At 34.9% G+C, this 19629-nt stretch overlaps 1 protein-coding gene across 50 annotated transcripts in view; it reads right to left on the reverse strand.

The window, feature by feature from the left end:
- Window positions 1–19629, reverse strand: part of ADGRL3 (adhesion G protein-coupled receptor L3) — an 858853-nt gene that overhangs the window by 461141 nt on the left and 378083 nt on the right. For 49 of the 50 annotated variants that reach the window (XM_063723430.1, XM_063723427.1, XM_063723423.1 and 46 more), the window contains one exon: window positions 9970–10183. In XM_063723430.1, coding sequence (XP_063579500.1) covers window positions 9970–10183 — 214 coding nt within the window. Of the gene's footprint in view, window positions 1–9969; window positions 10184–19629 lie in introns of those variants that run through there. The other variant, XM_054553953.2, reaches the window with a different exon arrangement.

Here is a 19629-nt window from a genome sequence, read left to right on the forward strand (position 1 = left end):
CAAAGTGGCTCTAAATAATTCAACAACATCAATAAGCTTAACTGAAAAGGTTCCCTTTAGTTCAATTATCATCTACTCACCTTTTAACCCATAGACAGCTAGTCTCCTCCTTTTGTAACAACTATCTCTCCTTCTTGTCTTTTTATTACTTTTGAAGTATATTTTCTTCTTTTTATATTACAGCATTCCTGTAGAGTTATATTCTTTGCCAAGCATTACTTTCTCAATACACGAACGAGTCCAAGAAACAGCTCCAAATGTTTATTTTCAAAGATTGATAGTACTAATAGTTATGGGCACTAACATTTTTGGAAAGATCTCAAGTCTTTTTGAGTCAGAACACAAACACATATATATTTATATATTGAAATTAGCCCTTATGCATGAAAAAAAAACATACTTCACTTTTACCATTTGGAAATCATAATTACAAATAGATATGATTTATATATCTTTTTCTACACAAGTGATAAGGTAAATATCTAACTTTACAGAAACCATTATCAATTAATGCATTGTATCATATTAACAAATACTAGGATAACAGTTATTTCCCAACAGTTTTTTGAGACAGGGTATTCCTCTGTCACGCAGGCTGGAGTGCAGTAAGGCAATCACAGCTTCCTTCAGCCTTGAACTTTCAGACTCAAGCAATCCTCCCACTTTCCCCTCCCAAGTAGCTGTCGCCACAGGCGTATGGCACCACATCCAGCTACTTATTTAATTTAATTTTTGGTAGAGATGAGGTCTCACCATGTTGCCCAGGCTAGGGTTGAACTCCCGGGCTTGAGCAATTCTCCTGCCTGCAGAATAATAAATAATGAGTCAATTAAAGCTTATGATTGGTAGACATACAGTATTCAAGGAGGTAAATTTCATAATATGTTTTCAGTGTAAGTTGAGCTCTGGCAGAGAATGAAAAATAAAATCACAATGCCACACAATAATAAAATTAAGTATATAATAAACCAAAGTTACTAGTGTGGCACAAGTAAAAATTCACTTTTGTTTTTATAACTTATTAGCAAAAGGTTTGATTGTGAAGATTGCTCCGTCTAAAGTCTCAGTATATAAAACATTAGAAATTATACAGCACTCAGTCAGTTACATTCAAATCTGATTACAAAAGGCTGGCATAATACATTTTCTCATTTACAAGTATTTAAAAGTAACTAAGGGGCAGAGCAAGATGGCAGAATGGAAGCATACACCATTTGTCCCCTTCTGCTGGAACAGCACATTTTTACAACTGTCTGCACACAGAAAAGCTCCATGACAAGAACTAAAAATCAGATGAGAAATCAAAGTACCTGGTTTTAGCTTCATATTTCCAAAAGAGGGAACTAAGGAGAGCAGGAGAGGCAGTCTTGAATCGCCATTGACACCCCTCCCCATTCCCTGGCTGTGGTCATGAGGCACAGAGAGAGTATCTGTGAACTTTAGGGAGGGAGACACAGTGACTGAGAAACTTTACATTGAACTCAGTGCTGCCCTGTCACAGCAGAGAATTAAATCATGCTGGGCTCAACCAGCACCCACACAAGGAGGGAGCATTTGGACCAGTCCTAGACAGAGGGGAATCACTCATCCCATGGGCCGGAACTCGGGTTTCATGGCAAGCCTCACCACTGTGGGCCAAAGTGCTCTGGGGTCCTAGGTAAACTTGAAAGGAAATTTGGGACACGAGGACTGCAATTCCTAGTGCTAGGCTGGGCTTAGAGCCAGTGAACTTGGGTGGCATGTGACTTAGGAAGATACCACCTGGCACAGCTCAAGGAGTGCTTGTGCCATCGCTCCTCTAACCCCAGGCAGTGCAGCTTGTAGCAACAAAAGTGACTCCTTCCTTCTGCTAAAGGAGAGAAGAGTGAAGAAGAAAGAGGACTTTGTCTTGCATCTTGGATACCAGCTCAGCCACAGTAGGATAGGGCACCGGGCAGAATTATGAGGCCCCCATTCCAGGCCATAGCTCCTAGATGACATTTCTCAACACATCCTGGGTCAAAAAGGACCACTGTCTTGAAGTGAAGAGTCCAGTCCTGGAAGGACCTGCTGACTAAAGAAGGCTTGGGCCCTGAAAAACCACCACTGATACCCAGGGGGTGTGCAATGGGCCTTGGGCTCTGAGACGTGCTAGCTTCAGAAAAGACCCATCACATTCCCAGCTGTGGTGGCTATGGTGAAATACTTTCTTCTGTTTAAGAAAAGCAAAGGGAAAAATAAAGGGGATTTTGTCTTGCACCCCAACTATCAGCTCAGCCACAGTGGGGTAGAGCAGTAATCAGGCCCTTGGAGTCCCTGAGTCGAGGCCTAGGCTCTTAGACAGCATTTCTGGACCTGCTCTGGGCCAGAGGGGAATACGCTTCCCTGAAGGGTGAGTTCCAGGCCTGGCAATGTTCACCACAAGCTGAGGAAGACACCTTGGGCTTTAAGTGAACATTGGCTGTGGGCTCGACAAACCCCATGGACTGGTAGTGGTGGGGGCCACAAGAGAGGATCCTCAGCCATAGCAAGAGGAGCGAAGAGTGGGAAGGACTTTGTATTGTGGTTTGAGTTCCAGCTTAGCTGCAGAAGAATAGAACATCAGGCAAATTGGTAAAGTTTTTGACTCCGGTTCTTGGCTCTCAGACAGCATCTCTGGACACTCTCCAGGGCCTGAGGAACTCACTACCCTGAAGGTTAAGGCCTTGAGCAAGTCCCAGTACCATGCTGGCTTCAGGTCTGACCCAGCACAGTCCCAGTGACGGTGGTCACAGGGGTGCTTTCATCATTACACACCCTGTACCAGGTGGCTCAGCACAGACAGAGACACTCCATATGTTTTAGAGTAAGGGAGAAAAACAAGTCTCTGCCTGATAAGTGAGATAATTCTTTCAGGTCTTATCCAAGACCACCAAGGCAGTGCCTCTATGAGTCTGCAAAAACCACAACATTATTGGGCTTGGGGCCCAAGTCCCTTCAAATACCTGGAAGGCCTTCCCAAGAAGGACAGGCACAAACAAGCCCAGACTGTAAAGACTACAATAAATATCTACCTCTTTAATTACCAAACACTGAAGAACACCTATAAGTATCAAGAACATTCAGGAAAACAGGACCTCATCAAATGAACTAAATAAGGCACCAGGGACCAGTCCTGGAGAAACAGAGATATATGACCTTTCAGAAAGAGAATTCAAAATAGCTGTTTTGAGGAAACACAAAGAAATACAAGATAGCAAAGAGAAGGAATTCTGAGTTATATCAGACAAATTTAATAAGCAGATTGAAATACTTAAAAGGAATCAAGCAGAAATGTTAGACTTGAAAATACCATTGATATGCTGAAGGGTGCTTCAAAGTCTCTTAATAGCAGAATTGATCAAACAGAAGAAAGAATTAGTGAAATAGAAGGCAGTCTATTTGAAAATACACAATCAGAGGAGACAAAAGAAAAAAGAATAAAAACCAATAAGCATGCCTAGAAAATAGCCTCAAAAGAACACATCTAAGAGTTATTGTCTTTAAAGAGGAGGGAGGGAAAGAGACAGAGACAAGGGGGATTCATAGGGATAATATCAGAGAACTTTCCAAACCTAGACAAAGACACCAACATTCAAATACAAGAAGGTTATAGAACAGCAGGCAGATATAACTCAAAGAAGACTACTCTGAGGCTTTTAATAATCAAACTTCCAAAGGTCAAGGATAAAGAAGGGATCCTAAAAGCAGCCAGACGGAAAAAACCAAACCGAAACAAAACAAAAAAACCCAAATGACACAAAGCTCCAATACATCTGACAACAGTTTTCAGTGGGAACCTTACAGGCCAGGAGAGAGTGGCATGACATATTTAAAGTGCTGAAAGAAAAAACTTTTACCCTAGGGTGGTATATCCAGTGAAAATATCCTTTAAGCATGAAGGAGAAATAAAGGCCTTCCCAGACAAACACAAGCTGAGTGATTTCATCAAAACCAGACAGGTAATGCTAAAGGGAGATCTTCAATCAGAAATAAAAAGGATGTTAATGAGCAATAAGAAATCACCTGAAGGAAAAAGCAAAACAAAAAAAGAAGAAACAAACAAACAACAAAAAAACCCCTCCCTGGTAACAGTAGGCCAAAGAAAAACACAGATTAGTATAACACTGTAATTATGATGTATAAGCTTCTTTTGACTTAACTAGAAGGACTAAATGATGAACCAATCAAAAATAATAACTAGAGCAACTTTTCAAGACATAAACAGCACATTAAGACATAAAGAAAAACGACAGAATGTTAAAAAGCGGGAGGATGAAGTTAAAGTGTAGAGTTTTTATTAGTTTCCTTTTTGTGAGTTTGTTTCTTTATGCAATCAGTGTTAAGTTGTCATTGGTTTTAAATAGTGGGTTATAAGACAGTGTTTGTAAGCCTCATGGTAACCTTATGAAAAACATGCAATGGATACACAGAAAAGAAAAAGCAAGAAATTAAAGCATACAACCAGAGAAAAATCTGGGTTTGACCTTGTAGACTCCTTAAAAGGGATTCCAAATTTCCATGACCCATGCTTTGAGTATGGCTGCAATAAAGGGTTAATAGTTCCTGTGGGCAAAGGAGACCTAACACAATTCCCTTTAGCTTTTCCCATAAGCCATAATGAAATATTTGAATCATTTACTAAATTTTTAAATTTTGAACAATGCATATGGTAACACACAATTTCTCTCAAAATTAAATTAATAGCAAGAAATACTTGAAAGTAATTTAGCAGACATTATCAAAATGTACTTTCAGAATTGAAAGAAGCTAAATATTAGAGGAGAAGAAATAAATAAATGCCCTCCATATAGGAAATTTCCCATTTCTCCATATTCTCTACATTTGGGCCCTGGAAAAAGTTATCTTCCTTCTCTCCTTTCTTTTCCTTTATGTTTAAAAAGACATGCACACAGATAGTAATCCTTAAGTAATGTATTATATATTATAGGTTCTATGCCTTTCTTTCTTTTTATTACATAAAATGTGGATTCAATGGAAAAATTCCTAACATGAGGAATTGTTTCTGATCTGTTATAGTTCATAAGAGAAATACAAGACAATATAATGGATCTGTCAAAGAAGCAAAGGAGAATACTTGAACGGAACAACTCATGTATATAAATGCAGTTATTGCAGAACACTTACTAGGCTATGTACACTCCAAAACTGCCACTGGCATTTCACCTCCTCATACTATTGAAAAAATTCTTAGCATCACCCCGAATGACTTCAGCAGAACGCAAGATCTTTCGTAAGCTATAAAATTACCTTCAGTGCTATTGACATAAACTGAAAACTAACTTTTCAGAAAGATGGGAAACAATTCTTTCTCTATTTTTTTTTTGAGGCAGTTTCATTCTGTCACCCAGGCTAAGTGCAGTGCTGCGATCACAACTCACTGCAGCCTTAACCTGGGCTCAAGGCATCCTCTGACCTCAGCAACCCCGAGCAGCTGGGACCATAGGTGCACCCCACCATGTCCAGCTAACTTTTTATTTTTTGTAGAGATGGGTGTTTCATAAAACATCCAGGCTGGTCTTGAACTCCTGGAATCAAGTAATACTCCTGCCTCGGCCTCCCAAAGGGCTGCGATTACAGGTGTGAGCCACAGCACCCAGCCTTCCCTCTCTCTCTCTTTTCTGCATGTTCCTAATGTGACTATTATATGTGAACACCCTGAGTCTAAAACAAAACTTAGATCACTCCTTTAAATAGAAAAAAAATACTCCTACTTTGTACATTTAACATCTATACTTGATAGAAAACTCAAAAGAAATAATTTTTAAATGTCTAGATTCATGATGTTTGATTCTAAGAGGATTCAAAATACAAGCAACATATTTATTTCCATACCTCCAGAAATAACTACCAATATTTCTTCTATATTGTAACCACTGAAAAGCCCATTAAATTTAACTTGATTTTAAATACTCATTTTTTAGCTTTAAAATAATACATTGAGGATAAACATATAGAGAGAAAGTAGATCGGACATTGCACAGGATGGGGAAGGAGATTGGGATGAACAGTAATTGGCATGCAGAATCTTACTGTGGTGACAACAATATTCTAAAACTGATTTATTGCAACGGTTGCAACACTTGCTAAGTTCACTAAAAACATCATTGTACAATTGAAATGAGTGAATTACATAGTACATACAAATGCTTCAACAAATTTACATTAAAAATAAATCATTACATGAGAGAAGCCAGACAAGAAGTACACAATATATGAAACCTTTTATTAAAATTACAAAGTGGGCAAAACTAACTTAGAGTTTTCGAAATCAGGATAGGGCAGGAAGGAATATGGCTGGTGCAGAGCACAAGGGGGCGCTTTCTGAGGTGACATTAATTTTCTGCCTTATCTGTGATAGTTACATGGATGAGCTTGATTTGTGAAAATTCATTGAGGTGTACATGTATGATATACGGAATTTTCTGTAGGCATATTATACATTAATAAAAAGTCCACAGCAGAACAGCAATAAACTTGTGAACCAAGGATGAGCAAAAGATTACTAGAAAAAAGCTATGCCCTTGTGTTCTTTTCTAGTGTTCTTCCACTTACATAGCTAGTATCACTTAGGTCTCTTCTGGTTCCACTAATGCTGCCATCTTTCAAGAAGCAGCTCTAAGATTGCCTCTCCAGTGAAATGCTCTCTTATGTCATTTAGCTGGAAGAGCCTTCTTCCTTTAATCTCTTCAATACATATAAATGAGATAAAAAGTAAAATGTTGAGCAAATGGTATAGTTGAGTTTTCTCATCTGCCAAAAAATACATAGTTTTATGGGGAGAAAACACGACTAACTTATTTATCCATCAAGCCCAAAAGTAACTGTCATGGTAAACTGCACGTTGTAAACTTTCAAGTGCTGGTTAACAACTGAAATATTTCCATTAATAGTTAAGAATAATATGAAACCTAAGCTGAATGCCAAATATAAAATTTCTAAAGTTATCCAGTTGCTAAACTGTCATTTTCATATTTAGATTTCCAAAGTTATGTGTAATATATTTTTTTAAAAACTCTCTAAAATATATAAAAATAAAAAGAAATAGAAAACATTCAAATAATAGCATTAAGAAAGCTTTTAAGTGGTATAACAAAACTAGAGAGCATATTTATTTATTCATTTATATATCCAAAGTTGGTTTTAGGTAAAATCAACAGGCAGTCTGCCTTCTAGAAGCCTACAATTTGCTTTAGACAAGGCAGCTGTATGATAACATAGGTTTATTAATGTTTAGATGAGATTAAAGAGGGATGTAGATGATAATAATTGAGTAAAAGTATAAGTTCCTGAGAAGGACAAATGAATCTGTTGTGATGTTTTAATAAGTTCTCTGGTAAGATAATGAAACAGAAGTAAAGCATGGACGATTGGTGGGTGGTGGACAGAATGGCATGAGTGCACACGTGATTGAAGAAAATGCAATCTGGAAAGCAATGAAGAAAGTGGCTTCTCTAGACTATATATCAGATTACAAAGCTCTACTGAAGAAAAATATGGAAATCAAGAGTTATAGCCTTTCAATTCAACTTCCAAATTTTTCACACTTAGCTTTAATTTACATGTCAGTATGCAGTTTAATTTATGCCTTTGTTCAACGTGTATTCACATATCTGCCTCAATGACATTTCATGTCTCTCCTTGCCTGGGACATATGTCTACTGCATCACTCTAAAGCAAGTTATGGGCTTTTTTAACGAGGTTATACAAGAATACGGTGATAATAGTGCTGTTTATACTGAGTAATAATCCTTCATAAGACATACTTAGAAATGTTTAGACTCTTATATAGTCTCTTTCTAGAAGTTTAAGCAAAAGAAAAGGATTAAGATACCTTTTAAAAAAACATGTTTTCCATTATGATTTCAGTTTAAATGCTTTAATCTATTTAAACTGTTTGTACTGTTAGTATGATGTCCATATCATAAGTAGTAATTATTAGCACTATTTAACATGCCGTGGTTGGCATAATAGTGTAACTAAGTTCGTTATAAAGCAGCTTAAATGGCCATGACCATCGCGTCTCTTGGGGAGCTTACAAAATAAAACCTGATTTCTTTTCTCAGATAGTCAAAAACATTTACTTTGGACAAGTCTAAATCTAGTACATTTAACAGTTAAAAGGCAAGTGAAGAACTTGCTTCCATGGAGAATTAACCACAGTTATTTCAGCTAACTGACAACTCATATTTGTGAAACCACCAGGAGGGCTTACACAAATGATTTACTAATGGTGCTTAAAGTATTTTTACTCTACACATTTGTCACTTAGTGTACGCATCCCATATAGTTCAGTGGCTCCAAAGGATCCATTATAACTACTTTTTTGAAATAATTATAAGATTAAAGGCTTATTTTTGGAGCCGTTAATAATATCAATGAAAGGATTAAAACAATTTCAGTGAAAATCATATAGAGATGAAAGAGCTAATGCTTCTATTACATTTTAAGTGAAAAATGAATCAGAGAAAGGCAGAATTTCCTTCTCAACTCACATTCCAAATGGATTCTACAGAATCTTATGTTTGGTTAACTAAAACAAATAAAAATATCAGTTTAGTCATAGTGCCCATTGCATACTACTCATAGAAAACCACTCCTGAAACACCATTACAATACCTACACACAATGAAATAATCAGAACTCTTTCAGGCATAGCATTTAGTATAGTTGGAGGTATGTCAACTATGTAACGATGATAGAGACACACGAGAGCAACAAGATGCAACCAGACTTTTATCAAACGAAATCCTTAATTTTAATATCTTATTTCTTATTAATGCTCACCTTAGCATGAGCCATCATTTTAGTAATAGACAAAAGCCCTCAGATTTGCCCATATTTCATTATCCTTCAAGTACACATCAGTGCTTTAATCATCAAAAGCCTGACATATTATAATTTGTATTAATAATTTATATAACATTAATTTATACAAATAACATATTGACTATGAATGTATTAATTACACACAAAAACACTTATCAAAATTTTGAATATGAAGAAGACAAAAGGTGAAAAATAAGGAAGGCTTTCTTAAGTACAAAAGAGAGAATCCTTGATATCTACTGTTTTTGTCTTTAGACTTCAATTTGTTTAGTTGTATCTAAAATATAGTTTTCCCTATATTTAAAAAAGTCCTTAAATAATAGAAGGAAAAGAAATAACTGAATAGCTGTAGGCTTATAATAAAGGAATGACTTTATCTCTGATTTCTGAGAAAGCATAGCAATAGTGAACAAATATCTAAGAGATGTGTAATATTTAGCTAACTTATCAAGACATTTTAACATAATTTAAACCTTATATAATATGCATTCCTACTGACCAGTCTCTTTAGAATAAAAAATATTTTTCTTACCCACTGATATTATATGATACATTAATTTATATGATGTTAATATGGCCATATTTAGATTGCTCAAATATTTACATTAATTTCATATGCTGAATAGCAAAAGAATACTTTAAAAATTATTTTCCAAGGCCAACTAATCCTTAATCAATACTCTTACTACATTTTGATTAATGATTATAAAATTACCTATTAATTTTTACTTCTTTTTTTCCCTACATTGTTAGAAAGTTATTGTTAGCAGTAAAATAATTTTTCTGCCATATTTGGAGAAAATCCTATTTTTGCAAATTGTGAAAAATACATTTATTCTCTCATGTAATGAACTCAGTTCTAAAGAACACTATCAAAATAACAGCATGCAATGTCATGCAGACCCTGAAATGTAATAGATAATCCAATAAATTGTAATACTTTCCAAATGCTATTTGCAATTAGCATTTTGGTGATATAGGGAATAGTCAGATATGGAAAAACTATTTCGAAGTATCCTAAAATACATAACACTGTTTATGTTCTTATGTTTAACATGTAACACAGATGGATGTTGAAGGTTTATATTGTGCACAAAGAAAGGAATATTAGAAGTATCATACCTTTGAGACATAATCTTATAGGCATCTGGCAGATAACATCGGATATTCTCCATCTGAGCAGGGTCAGAGTCACAAATTTTGTCATCAGTCCTGCCATAGTTGGCACTTTCTATCATGATGACGTCTGTTCCTGGACAGCGAAGCTCTATAGGATAGCTCTCACAGGATAGCTCTCTGCGGACCACAGCCATTGGAATTGGGGCACGGCTGAAAGCTGCCAAAAGGAAGAGGAAGAAAAGAAATGCCATCATTACTACATACAACGGAAAATTACATGTGTTTGCTTTTCCAATGTTTGGGGTAAATCAATACGAAGATATAAAGCAGTTAAGATTTGTAATTTTAATTAAACTATAACATTTTTCTCTTCAGTAACTTTATAAATATTTTTCTTCTAATCTAACAAAAACAGTTATTTCTTAAAATCTTTATCACACTTTTTTTTTTATAAATGGAAAAAAGCACTGTCAATTTTCTATTAAACTCTTGGCCTGGTGTGTCAGATTAAAACTAGATAGAAATATCATCCAGTTTATACAGTCAGATATTCAAATAAACCTTGCAAGTGTTCCTTTCTTCTCTCTTTTTAATGACGAAATCATCATTGAAAAATTGCACTACTGTTGACTTTAAATATACTTATTTAAGTAACCTATTTCAATTTTACAACATACGTCCATTGTTTTAGGCAATACTTTATGAGCTCACTGTAGAACTAATGCTTGCTATTTATTTAAGACAATAGAGATTCGTTTGGAGGAAAAGTTATATTTTCCTTTAGCTCCTCCCCATACTCTTCCCCAATGTCAACAGGTAATTAGTTACCCATGTGGAGACCTCCCAATTAGAATTTTCTCCACAGAAACAGACATGTGTGTGTTCTCCCGATCCTCTTTTCATTTTACTCTGAAAATTTTACTCAGGTAGTATCACACTATACATATTGTTTGATATTTTGTATTATTTTATTTATAAATGTAATGATATATGATGGAAATCTTTCCATATCTGGATATTGTTTCCTTCATTTTTAATGGCTATATCTCATAAATATATAAATTATTTAACTGGGCCTATGTTCATGGACATTTTGAAAGGTCTTGGTGTTTTTCTGTCATAATACTGCAAGGAAGCCTAAACCTATCTGCACACCTTGGCTGTAATATATTTGAGAAAACCTAATTATACAAATACATTTTAAGGTACATTTCTAAAAAATGAAATTGATGAATCAAGAGGACAATACATTTCAAATTTGGCAAATATCAATAGATTTCAAATAAACTTGAAAATGTATACTTTCTACCAACAATACTTGCTTTTTCAAAACTAAATATTATCAATACCTTTAAGCTTTGTCAATTTGATAAAGAATGGTATAATATCTTTAACTTGTACTACTTTACTTGTACTGTGGAATATATTTTCATATGTTTATTGACCTTTTTTATTGTTTTTGTGAATGGCTTGCTTACATTTGCTGTTATAAAAGTTTTTTGTGTAAGAAAAATAAACATTTGTCCTTTATGAGAAATACACTTTTTCTAGCTTGATGTTTAATTTTAGATGTTTGCTGGACATATATATTTAATTTTTATACAGAAAAAGGTCTGCCTTTTCCTGTCAAGTTTAACAGTTTCCCTCTCCAAGATTGTGAACATAATCACTACATTATTGGAAGAGTCAAATGTTAAGTTATGATAACTCAACAAATCTTCTTTTATAAGCATGTAATGTAAATTTTAAATGAAGTGTTTACTAACTGTCAAATAAGTTGATTTCCACATTAAGAGAATCAGTTATAGAGAAACATACATGATAGCTTAAATTTGCATTTATAGTTGATTAACTCACTAATGTGCACATGCACAAAAGACATGTATTTAAATAAATATGTGCTTCTCTTCTTGTGGTTTTTTTACGAAGCATGAAATGTGAAAAGAAGGGAGGAGAGAGGCAGGGAGGTGAAAAATGGAGGGGCAAAGAAAGAGAAAACATATAACTATAAATATTTTCACTTGAAATATTGATTTGGTTTATGAAACATACCTATAATTTAAAAGTTGAGAGTGATGTGGGTTTTTACCTCATTTGTATGATATTTTTGAAAAAGTAGGACTGTACCATAGACCCTAGGCAAAACTTCTTAACAGGTTAACAGGTCACTTGAAGTTACTCACGCTGCACTGCACAGTTAATTCCATTCTGGTTGGTGTTCAACATTTTATTTCCCTCTCTCTCTCTCTCTTTCTTTTTTGTGCTCACACACACATACACACACACCCTTAGAAGAATCTAGCACATCCACAGCATTGATTGAAGAGAGTTAGCCCAATTAAAGGTTGGTTATAATGTTACTTTTAAAGTTTGTTCTTGTGTCAACACTTAGCAAGGTACTCTCACAACAGACACTGAATTTGTGATATGTGCATTTCTATTGTCCCTAAAATAAAATTCTTTGTTTATCACTCAGAAATTGGATGCTTATTTAAATCTGAAGTCCTTTTCAATACTGAGATGCTATTTTCATGGATATAGACATTTTCATTAGTGTATTTAAAGTCTTATATAATAGAATCATTGAATTAAAAAAAGGACTTTGGTCAGTTTAAATAGAATCATAGAAGTGTTTTTGTTTTCACAAAAGGTACTTAATATCAGAATTCCCAGAATGTTTTAGAGTAAACTTTTATACATTTATTAAGAGACAAATTGTTTCTTAACTTTTATAACCATTTTATAAAAAATCACATTGAAACTGCTTCCAAACATTGAATTCATCTAGCTATACTATGTTGACTAAACCAGTCAGCTAAGTTTTTTAAAAAAAGGTTAATGTAACAAAAAAACAACAAATAAGCAAAAAGCATTGTTTCACTAAGTGGGGAATTTGGTTTATTAAACTCATGGGTCAGTTTTGTCAAAACGTTGACATAGCTTTAATCTGGGTCTTCACTGTTAAAAATATGATTTAGTACCAGACACCAGACAGTTGCAAAGTCAGTTAAAATGTCGAGGTCCAAATTTTCCATGTATCTTTTGGACTTGTAAGAATGATTCAAGAGTTATGGATATGGCAATTTTTATGGAGTACCAGAGTTTGTGTATGCTTTCTTCCATTGAATGTATAATTGCATTTATATCATCAGTAACCCAGTGACAAATTGCACTCCATAAACAATGGATGCTTTGTTTAAGGGAATTTGCTAATGGGAATGTATGGCTGGAAATTACTCTATAACATTATCTAATTAGCTATTTAAATTACTTTTAATTATGTTACTAACTGTTTCAATAGCAACCAAACTCCAAAGGAAAAAAAAATAATTTTTGTTAAGAAAAGTTTTTTGCCATTCAGTTATCACGCTACTAATGGAAAGACTTGGTTAGAAGAGGAAAACACTAAAACATGGAAAATGCCAACAATTCAAATGCAGAGTAATGAGTCAAATAGTCTACTGCATGTTGTGCCAGGTTAACACTGCACTGGGCCTTGTGGAGTGACTGATAACGTAATAATTTGGAGCAAAGAAGGCATATACATACCTTCTCATGCTCCTTCCCACTTTTATTCCATGAGGTAATCTGTTATATCAAAGAATACAGTGTCATCTGTTAGGTGTGTAATAGATATCTGCTGAATAAATTGGAAAAGTTTTAGATGTGAAATCTGGAAACCTTCTGCTAGGATGCCACACCTTGGAACTACTCACTGACCATAGGACTGACTAAAGGGACATGAACTAATTAAACTTCTCTGATAAAGATGCCAGAACCTCAGAAAGTTTCCAAAATTCATATCAGACATACAGCTAGTGAAAAGTGCTTTTGATCACGTATTAACTGTTGAGGAAAGCACCTAAAAAATAAATATCAAATAATAAAAGAAATAGCTCCCTATTCTTGCTCACTTGTTTTCCGCAGAAATTAATCCTATTTTTTACTTCTTTTCTGAAATTTTGGCCACTTCATTATTGAAACCTCTTGTTTTTCTGTTTCCTTCTCCTTGGGCTCTTTCCCCTACTGATAAGCCTATTTGGTGCTTTTTGACTCGATATGCTATAAGGGCTTGATGAACTTGTGTGTGATGGTAACTAAAGATACCAGACTAGGGATGGGAAGTCAGGAGGCTAGAAGTAGGTGACCAATCAAGAGTCAGGTGATTCCTCTTGGTCTCCAAGGACTGGGGTCAGAGACTTGCCAAGGTAACCCTAGGCTATTAACAAGGGGCTTTCATAGAAGGGAATATTACTTCAGACACGCAATTATGGGACAAAACATATCAATAAGTAAAAGACTAAACATAGTCTAAGAGGCAAGTAGCCAATTAATTGGTTGAGGTTACAACAATACAATTAATTCAGTTGAAATATGTTAAAATTAAGGTGTCAGGATACCTGCAAATGGTTAATAATCAGTTGGATTCATGAGTCTAGAATTCAGGAGTAGAATATAGGCTAAAACCATGTTAATATATAAAGCAGCTAAATGAGTGTCTATAGAGTAAGAGAAGAGGGATGAACAAAGAAGTTGGAATATCAGTGGTCACTGACGACTTGAAGAAGTTGCTCCTTAGTCATGCCAGAGATACAGAGAAGGGCATTCCATATCTATTCAAGGAAGATTTTGACTGTATGGACTAAATCACCTGCCACTGCACTTGGGGAAGGGAACGTAAATAATTACATGATAGATGAATCAAGCATTTCTCTGTCTCTCCCTGGGCCAAGTCTTCAATGTCCTAGTCAAATCTGTTTTTGTTTTTCATGCATTGCTCTATATATTTAGTGATCCAGTCAAAAATGAGGGCTACACATTAATGGTAGACTGGTTAAAGAAAATATGGTACATATACACCACGGAATACTATGCAATCATAAAAAGGAATGAGATCATGTCCTTTGCAAGTACATGAATGGAGCTCGAAAGCATTATCCTCAGCAAACTAACGCAGGAACAGAAAACCAAACACTGCATGTTTTCACTTATAAGTGGGAGCTGAACAATGAGAACACATGGAGACAGGGAGGGGAACAACACATACTGGGGCCTGGGGGCAGGGGCGGGGGGAGGGAGAGCACCAGGATAAATAGCTAAAGCATTCACGGCTTAATACCTAGGTGATGGGTTGATAGGTGCAGCAAACCACTATGGCACCATTTACCTATGTAATAAACCTGCATGTCCTGCACATGTATCCCAGAACTTAAAATAAAATTAAATTAAATTAAAAGAAAAAAAGAATAAGAGCTACAGCCTAATCTCCATATAGCAGAGATGAAAATCTTCAGACTGCCCTATTTGTCTGTTTTCTACAATTATAAAAGCATCAGCAAAATGGCTTATATTTATATTTATATTTATTTTCTATTTCCTTCCCTTCATATTTCATTTACTCCAAATCCTGTGTATTAAAAATAAAACAACAGGAAATCTATCAAAGAATTTTTACAAAAGAATCAATAAGAAATGCAAATTAGAAGGCTATTTTGTAGTAATAAAGATAAGAAAAGATGGTTGTTTTAAATGGGTAATGACAAAGAATGTATTTGATCAACGTTTAGGAACAAAAAGTTATATGATTTGATGACTGACTGAACATGGAAGGTAAGGGAGAGAGTGACAAGAATTGCTACCAGGTTTCTGACATAAGCAAATGGTTAGATTTTTGTGTCATGAGCAAAATTTGGTAGGAAGTTAAATATACAAGTCTATGAATCAGAAGAGTGATCTTCATCAATTTGAGAGTGAAAAGGTAGTGCTTAAAAATCACAGAAGTAGACAAGATAACCTAGGGAGGGAGATATTTAAAGAGGTCCATTTGAGTCAGGATAGGTAATCAAGGAAGCGACCATGTCCTGGAGACACAGCAACTATGGCCCTTTAGGAGCAATTCTTTCAGCATTCACATTGTAGTCAAGTTCATTCAAAAAGAGCTATCTCTAGGAGGGAATTGTCCCATGGAGGGCATGTGCATTTTGATTTTACCTGTTCTCAAAATTACTCTTTGCTGATTATAATAGTGAAAAACACACCCCTAGATGGAGATTTAAGATGCTAATGTGACACGTAATATATGAACAAGCATGTACAGCTACCGTGCATGTGCACCCAGAGGACCACCCAGAACATGCTTACTAGTAACAGCTCTTCCCACCCTCTCATGAATAATCATGTAAGATGAATCCCATAAAGGGAGTTTTCCCAGTAATAGTGGCTGTCTCATCCTTATGAGCAGCCCTCTCTGAATCATCTCTCAGGGTGTACTGTCTATTCTGCACCTAACTTTCAAAATATTCTTTCTTCTTTGCTATAAATTGCTCCATGCTGCATCTCCATTGCTGTGTGTCTCTTGTTTAAATTCTTTAAACTAAGAAGACAAGAACAGAACTTTCACAACAGCCATCAACACATGTGGCAGTTTTAAAATGTGTTCACAGTTCTTTGATACCCTTCCAGTATTCTTCCCTTTCCTCTTGAATGTGGATGTACTGAGTGACTCGCTTCTAAAGGACTTAGTGTGGTATAAATGAGTATGTGATTTCAGAGAGTAGTTCATTAAAAACACACTGCCACTTCAGCCTCCCTTCAGTCCCTCGTTTTGTGCAAAGCCAACTGTCATATCTTGAGAGCACTCAAGCAGTCCCATGGAGAGCTCCAGGGAGCAAAGAACTGAGGCACCCAGGATGAACTTCGGACACACATGAGAGAGGCACCTTGGAGGCTGATCTTCCATCCACCAGAAAGCCTTCCTTCAGGCAACTGCAACCCTATGAGAAACCCGGGGGATATACCCAACTAATTAAACTACTCCTGGACTCCTAACCTACAGAAACTGTGTAAGATAATAAATGTTTATTGTTTTAAGCCACCGAGTTTTTGGCTATACAATACAGCCCAGAACCAAGCCTGAAAGAATGTTTAAAGAATTGACACTGAAACTGTTAGACAGATATTGAAAAATTACCAAATAAATGAAAGAAAAATATTAGGAATGATCATACAAATAGTCTAGTATTACCATCCGTTTGCTTAAACAGCATTTAGGCTATTAGTTTTTTATAGAAACAGTGCTGAATTACTAATAGGTGCTAAAAACGATTTTTTCCCCCTGCATCTCACTGATCATACGAAAAAAAGCGCTCTTTTGAAAATTAAAAAATAAAAATGAAACAGATTTGATTCCTCTGAGGAAGAAGTTAATTAAACTATTTGCACGTCAAGGCTAATGATTCTAAAAGAGTTTCTTAATTATAGATATGAACACTTACATATCTGAAAGTGGACATGATTCTACTTATTGGCAATGCCTTTGAAAAACATTTCATTACTTAAATGCTGCCAAAAAGTAAATATTATCAATTTTAAGTTTCAGCAGAGCTTTTGACATAATTTTCTTAAATACATGTATTTTCTCTGTGTCATTTTACATGCCAACACATTTATCTAAGTTTTAAGAAATGTGCTCTGAAAATCTAATCCAAAACACTTGGCAGCAAAAACAACACTGGTAACCAAAAGAAATAACCCATCATCTACTTTCTTTAAAAGAACATATGCTATCAGTAAGCTTCTAATACACTAAATTCTAACAATTCTATTTCAAAAAAGAATACATATAATTGAAATGGCATTTTAACATTTAACTAAGTGTAACAAAGTGATAATTAAAACTGACACCCTGAAAGAATAACCAAAGACAACTATGTTCTGAGGTCAAAAGAAAAGCATGAAATTCAGACGTTTTAATATACAATTTCTGAACTTACAGAAAAAAAGTTCTAATGAGTGGTACCTCATCAAACAATTAAGCAGCTATTCTTTTGACTTATGGAGCTTCATCATGAACCTCATCCTTTTTGAGGACACATACACAAAGCTGTGACCTTCAAATGAAATCGTCTACCTGAGGATTGCCTAAAAAAGCAGTAAGTGTTTGAATAAATGCATTTCATATCTACTTACTATAGCATTTCAACATTTAATAAAAATCACTTTCCACATTGTCTTCCAGTTCACGAGGAATAACATTTCTAAAACTTTGTCAAATTTCACATATCACAATTTTCCCAATCTTCTAAATGTCAAAAATTCCAAACTGGCTGTTTAACATGTTCTTAAGAGTAAGAACTGTAATTTCAAGATAAACAGGAACCCACTAAAAATAATTATTTAGTTCAAAAGAAATTTTTTAAAATATGCCAATTTAATTCTAAATGCATATCGATCCCTTACAACGTGGATGCTGGGAGTTATTACACATAAGACATGGGTGTCATCTAAAGTCTCCCTTCACATTAGGTATTATCTCAGGCCTGGGAGTGGTCCTATATGGGATGGAGTTCCAAGAGTCTAGCAGAAGCTTCAGAGTTAACACATGAAATCAAGGAAATGATAAAACTTCATGTATGTGAACAAGCTCCCAAAGGCAAGGGATGTTACTCATGATTAACAAGACCAGAAGGGGGAAAGTTCAGAGCAGGAGAGAAGAGATAGGCTGATGACCCAGAAGATGGATACTAAGAATCTTTCTGTCTCCATGGGACTCTAGAAGCTTGTAGTTGGAGAAAGATTGAATACATGCCTATGCAAAGCTTAAAACGTTATAAAGCAGAATGATGTGGAACAGATAAAAAGTAAGAATTTCACAGAAATCAAATAAACATGTGCTAGTGTGCTTAAAAAAGATTTCTTGAGTGAAGAAGATTTGAGTTGGTCTTTAAAGATGAAACAATATGTACGGATATTGGAGAGGGGATAGTAAAATACTTCAGGCAAAAAATCTGAGCAATGAAAGGTGTATTTACAAGGGGGGTAGGAACAGAAGTGAACAGTAGTAAAATCAGAGAAAGCCTTAAAATTAGACACAGAATATAGTTCAAACTAGTTAAAGCAATAGAAGATTATGATATAATACAATGACATAATAAAGAGATTTATCAAATTAATCTTAAAAATTATTAGCCAATAGATTATTTAAACAGATTAGGGTTAAAGGAAAGAGAGTGTGGTTATTAATGAGGAAGATGCTGGAATGAGCTACTTAGGGCAATATGACAATGGTAATCGCTAAAATTTATCAAATGTTTTTCCTGTACTCGTGCTTTAAAAGTATCACTTTATTTCAAATTCCCAATGATAACAGTTTAGAAAAATTATCATCCCCATTTACCAAACCGTGGCTTAGACAAAGATAGGAAGAATAGAAGGCATGAACTAGAAAGTCACAGAGATAAGATGCAATAACTCTCCTTGGGTGTCACACACAGAGAAAACAGGAAAGGGAACTTCTTTTAGGAAATGTGTAAGGCAATACAAGAATGTCACACCAATAATCAGTTGTATAATCTTTATGGTTTCCCATTTCATTAGTGAAGTGAAATCTAATTCCTGAATATGAAATGTAAGTTAAACATTCTATTCAATTTATTGTGCTTGGCAGGAACTTTTTTTCTTAACAGCACAAAACATAATATAATTTTAAGAATTCTTTACTAACTCTAATATTATACTATAAAAGTTAATATGAACCTTTGTATAAAAATGTACTGTAGTAAAATAGAAAATCATTACTTCCATTTTAAAATGTGACATTCATTGTCAAATTTGGTCATTACATTTTTTTTTCTTTTTTTTTTAAGAGACAAGCTGCCACTCTGT

Source organism: Pongo abelii, chromosome 3, assembly GCF_028885655.2.
Source record: "Pongo abelii isolate AG06213 chromosome 3, NHGRI_mPonAbe1-v2.0_pri, whole genome shotgun sequence".
Lineage (NCBI taxonomy): Eukaryota > Metazoa > Chordata > Mammalia > Primates > Hominidae > Pongo > Pongo abelii.